This window comes from Cololabis saira, chromosome 5, assembly GCF_033807715.1.
Source record: "Cololabis saira isolate AMF1-May2022 chromosome 5, fColSai1.1, whole genome shotgun sequence".
Lineage (NCBI taxonomy): Eukaryota > Metazoa > Chordata > Actinopteri > Beloniformes > Belonidae > Cololabis > Cololabis saira.
In genome coordinates, this window is record NC_084591.1 from 21,902,332 (window position 1) to 21,908,331 (window position 6,000).

General features: G+C 40.1%; 1 protein-coding gene across 2 annotated transcripts in view; it reads right to left on the reverse strand.

Annotated features, from left to right (window-relative positions):
- Positions 1–5,756, reverse strand: part of galnt18a (UDP-N-acetyl-alpha-D-galactosamine:polypeptide N-acetylgalactosaminyltransferase 18a) — a 215,994-nt gene extending 210,238 nt beyond the window's left edge. For both annotated transcript variants that reach the window (XM_061721205.1, XM_061721204.1), the window contains exon 1: positions 5,305–5,756. In XM_061721205.1, the coding sequence (XP_061577189.1) occupies positions 5,305–5,554 (250 nt within the window). In that variant the 5' untranslated portion in view covers positions 5,555–5,756. The remainder of the gene's footprint in view (positions 1–5,304) is intronic.
- Positions 5,757–6,000: the final 244 nt, after the last annotated feature.

Consider the following 6,000-nt stretch of genomic DNA (forward strand, 5'->3'; position numbering starts at 1 on the left):
CATTCCAACAAAGTTATCATACCAGTAGTCAAAGCTAAAAGGCACTTTAACATTTGAAAGTGCTTTTGTTTACATTTTTTATACAGGTAGTCAAGGAATAAAAGGCAGTTTACCATTTAAAAGTGTTGTGTTCAGTAACTGTTTTACATTTGAAATAGTTTCTTAAAGATATGTTATACTATTGTATTTAGTATAGTGTGCACTGTACTAACAGAACTGAGTTGTCAAGATTAAGAGGCTATTGAGCTACATTTGAAAAGTGACAAGCAAAATAAACGGATAATTTTGGAAAAAAAAAAGCTCTCTTTATGCACATAACACAAACCGAAGCCCAATACACACACACACACACACACACACACACACACACACACACACACACACACACACTGTTTTCCTCTCAACAGTATTAATTCAGTCATAATTCGTCAGTTTTTATTCTGAAAGGGAGTGTGTTCTCAGCAAACTTTTATGCTTATCCAAATTAATCCAGGAACAGCCTTTCTCTGAGATCTTAGATGAAATATGATCCTTAACTTTCCAAGTATTGGCATTCAGAGTTTGGGGCATTTAAGAGTTCACGCTGCACAGACTTCCAGTTTTAATCATCTCACTGCTGTAGCACAGAACACATTTCTCCTTCAGCCAATGTTCAGTTAGTGAGCTGTGTACTGCTGTATTTAGTGGACCATACAGGAGAAGTTTATCCCACTTCTTAATTTATGTGGACACACTAACGTGCTTCTCAGTGGTGAGTGAACTTGGAGGATCCAGAGGGAACTACATTTCCTTTTTGTGTATCCTCTTTCAAGAACAGTAACCAGACCTGTTTCAGTGCTCGTTTGGCGTCTCGATGAAGACATCTGCACAATCTCGTCTAGTTTCAGCTTCAATGGTGGTGCCAGACAACTGACCTAATCCGATTTCTGAATTTAGATCAAAAGTTGGTCAGCGAGAGCTGTAAATGGGACAATAATGCAAACACAAATAGTGCATTAAACTAGGACGCCAACCATCAACGGAATATATGTGCCAGCACTCAATTTAGACATTAAGACTCAAAATGCATCAGAATTAATCACTTATATAAAAGATTGCAAGAATGACCAGCAAAGTTAACCTCTTTCTGCATCCTGTCAACATTTTACTTTAACTAATCTTTAAATTGATCAAAAGAAAATAAATCTACAAATTCCAAATTTTGTGAATTTTCACAAAAATAGGTTTAAGGTTTTATTGACGTCAATCTGATCCAAATGCGCTGCATTCAAAACTGCATTCAAAAGATATTTCTCCAGTCATTTCTGCATTTCCGTAAGCACCTTATTAGCAGCAGTAACCATGGATGACTTGTACAAGCAGATTAGACAGACTCTTTCATTAAATGTCCAAATGAAGACTGATTGTTGGACTGGGACCGGCTCTCAGCAGGTTGTGAGGCCATGTGTCCTGAAACAAGATAAAGGTTCAAGCAAAGCAAGATCAGAGAACCATTCTTCGTCCGGTTACTGTGTATACTGTGCTCAGGTGATGCATCACATTTCTGAAATATTACTTAACTATAAAAAAAAAAAAAACTGATCATCCAGAGCCAGGATTTGTATGTTTTTCCTTGTGATGGCTTTATTTCTTTCATTGTTGACACCAGTGAAAGATAGAAGCTGCTGGCTGTGCAGCTCCTCCTTTTTTTTCTTACTTTTTGACAATTGGGGATGCTCAGGGTGGGCGATGCTAGTTTAAGTGTTGGCTTAGTTGTATAACCGCTAATGTTGTTTTTACTTGATAGCAGTTTTCTCAAGTATGGACCTATTTTCAGAACGGAGGTTCAACAAACCCTCCTTGTAAAATTTAACTCAGGTCTACAAACCTGGTTTGAAATCAGGGGTTTTGAGTTGGTTGGTCAACTATGAGTATGTTGACCCGAGTTATCGTTACAACAAACCACTGTTAGGTTCCTAAATCAACATGGGCTCCGACTTTGCTTCCCTTCTGCGCAGAAGGCTTGAAAAATCATTTCTAACAGTCTCTGTGTCTTTCCTAAGTTATTAATTTATGTATGTTGCTTAGGGACCTAACAACACCATCAGTAAAGGTCCCAATACCATGATTTAGAAGAGCTCCTCCCACTTTTCTGTGTTAGAATTAGCACTTCTATCGTATGGTGAATGTGAACACACCTGTCAGTGGAAAGGTGACATGGCTGGAGAAGCAATGGAAAGATTTGCCATCGGAGTAACTGCACAGAAAATAAATGCAGTATTTATATATTTAAACACCTGTTACAGTATCACATGCCCCACAAGTGGTGAAATGGAGGTGTATCACATTTCTATTGCATTATTGTAAATTATAAATGCTATTGATTTCTAAAGCATGCACCCAAAATCCTGGGAAATTCTTTGTTGATGGCTCTTGCAGGTTTGTGGCTAGATAATAGCTAATAAGACCACATTTGGAAAAAGGAGCCAAGGTCACTTTTCCCACAGGTTTGCGACAGCTTTCCCTTTCAAAAAGGCTACGTTCCACATCTCCAACAGAGGAGAAGTCAACAGTGGTGTGACGTATGGGCATGGCCATGATGGGTGATGTGCAGTCAGATAAGATTGTGTATGTAGGCCTACCTTATGTAACTGCAGAAGAATGATAACAATCATCCGGGTATGTCAAAAAGCTCTTTGGAGCCCTAATATAATTTACTTTTTCCCCCTCACAGACACAGCTCCGTTCTAACCACTGCAGCCTCTTAAATCAAAATAAGGACACGTCATTTTTTTAAGACATCTTCAAAATGTACATTGTAAGAATGATTGGCTAATAAAATTAAAGCCATTTCAGCTTTACATAGGGGAGGAGGAAGAGAGACACTGACTATTTGTAGAACAAAACTCTTCACAGCAAAGGTTGCCAAGGTAACAGACTCCAAGTAAGCTACCTCAATTTCCCGAAATGGGCTTGAGTTAAGCCTCTTTGTTGGGTTAAACTTACCTCACTCACTGAACAGAGTTTGCCTCATTTAAGGTTTAAAATATGGTACTCAGAGTCTGCACAGAACCTGCTTTCTGAAACGAGGTGCCTGATCCTGGAGGGCCATTGCCCGGCACATTTTAGAGGTTTGTCTTGTCCAACACACCTGACTCAAATGAATGGGTCATTAACAGGATTGTTCAGACCTTGATGAAGAGGGAAACACCTAAAATATCTGAGACAGTGGGCTGTGAGGACTAGAACTGAGCTTCACAGGTGGTACAAATTACTGACCTCTGGTATGCTATGGTGAAAATGTCTGCACAGAGCGTATGCATTCCTGTGAGCGTGCATGCTTGCATGACAACTGTATTATAAAGCATTCACTGTCCCCCTGCAAAAGAAAAAAATATAGTCTCTTTTTATACTCTCCACCTGCCCGTGTATGCAAATAATTCAACCTTATTTACACATTTATCTCCTACATCAATCCCTTTTTATTTGGCGCACTTGCTTTGGTGAATGCAACGTGCATTGTCATACAAATGGAGCTGCTTGAAGAAACATTTGCTTTGAGTCACCATTGCATGAAAGAGCATTAAAAATAGCTGCCTCGTGTACAACTTTGGGGCTCTAAACTGCACACTAATGACACTGCACAAGAATAACTGTTCAGATGACTGTAGCTCAACTCAGATCACAGAGCCTCCCCAGACTTTCTGTATTGATCTGACTATGAAACATAAAACAAGCTCAACAGTGCCATCTTTACCACCAACAGGTCGGTCCAAGACAGTCCTACCGGGACCTGAAATGGCCTTGAACATCTTATCTCAAGCAGAAACCTAGAGAGCTGTACGGAGGTCCAGCATGTACAGAAGTTAACTTCCATGCCCAACCAACACCATTTCATCAGACAAAACCTTAAAATCTTATACTGGTTCCCTCTGCAACCACAAAGGTCTGTCCACCCCCATTGTCACAATCCTTGCTTTTAGGAAAATGCCGAAGTCTGGATAAAGATTTCCTGCCTTGTTTCTGAATAATGGTGCAAGGACGACCCTTGTTAGTAGCAGGACAATGCCGTGCAAACATTTCCAGAACAATTAAACTTCAGGTTTGTTGCACCCAGTCTTTTTTTTGTTTTTGGGACACCTTTCACATTCCTCTAACAAGTTGAAATGCCCAGCTTCTTGCACACAAGAACCAATTCTTTGAATAGGAAGCATGAATGTATATTTATCTCAGTTTTACCATGTCTGGACGGGACTATGACTCATATTTCTATGATGCACTTTAAGTAATAATAAAATAATAATAATAATAATAATAATTTGTTGGGGTGCAACTGCAGCCTTATTAAAAAGCTCACTTTTTCTTAATCTTTAAAGTGAGTGAAGAGGAATTATTAGAGGATTTAAAGGTTGCAACAGGTCAGATATTTTCATTTCCTCTCCATCACATCATTGTTTTATCTATCTATCTATCTATATTAAAATAATGGGGCAACATTGTCCATATTGATGACACCGGTTTAATGATGGTAATTTTACCAATAACAGGCTAAGAATATGAACAGAGTCCCCTTTAAATCAAAGAGAATAAAACTTCATAACAGTGAATGATAGAAGTCTGTGTGTGTGTATATATATACACACACACTGATACAAATATTGTGCTTGATCTACTTAAGAAAAACAAGTCAACTTTTTGCATGAGATTATTATGTAGATCAAGAAAGACTAATCTTTGTATAAACTACTTAAATACATTTTGCAAATACAGTCAACTTAATTCTGTTAAGTTTACTTTATTTATCAAAATTAAGTTGACTTTACTTGCAAATGAATTTTGTACATACTCAAAATTAAGTAGTTTATACAAAGACTAGAGTCTTTCTTGATCTACATAAAAATCTCATGCGAAAAAGTTGCCAGATCAAGCAAGATATTTTTTACTGTGGTGTCCTACATAAAACAAATAAAGCATGTTTCATATAAACGTTGGTCAATCTGCCCAATAGATTAAAATTGTTAAAGGAAAGGTAAATACAACAAGATTGCTTGTTGTTCGTGTGGAAATGAAAAGATTGCCTGGGATTACATAAATACTGCTTGTTGAGGAAAAAATGCACACTGTCTTGTTTTTTGAACAAATGCAGAATAAGTTCAAAACTAGATGTATTCATGTAAAGCAACAAACTTCATTTTTAATTGTTAATATCACAGATTTAAATGTGTTATATCTACATGCGCTTAGATTTTTTTATTTTTTTTTCAGTGTAGTTGTATCCTTTATGATCAGAAGCTGCTATATTCAGACTTCAGACCTCAGACTGACCTCTGATGTGCTGGTTCACCACGCTCTCCAGGCGGTCCAGCCTCTCGATGATCCTCAGGGTTTCCCCCTTGCTGTCCTCTTCCAACTTTCTGTCCGCCTCGCCGCCGCCGCTCTCCGCAACTTTGGCTCCTCCGCTGTTGGCCACGTAGTTGGTGATCCAGCCGACGTACAGGAGACACACGATGTTGGTCATGCCGCTCAGGATCACGCACGTCGACACCAAAGTTTTAGTCCTCCGTGTGCACAGCATCGCGGCATCCCTGCATGGGCTCCCGGCTTCACCAAGGCGCAGGTGGCTGGCTGGGAAATGTGTCCAAAACGGAACCTGGGAGGACGCCTGCCGGCCGAGTGGGTCCGCCTCTGCGCTCTGGGGGCATTAATGAGTCCTCCGGGAGCTTGACATGCCTCTCGGAGCCGCTACAACATGATTATGAGTGATTGGGGGAGTGAGTCCCTGCTGCGCAGCTGGAGAGTCACGCCGGGATCAGCCGCTGGAAAGATGTGAACGCGAGGCCACGCCCCCTGGACCGCGCTCTGGCCAATGGGAGGGGAGGGGGCGGGGTTTGCGGCTCCTGCTGGCCCCTCATTGGAGGATAGCTGGCATGCGAGGAACCGAGGAGCTGTTGCTCTACAGCGGTGAGATGATTTAAACCAAGAAAAAGTACTGTAATAAATATTTGCATTGGAGAGCCAAAA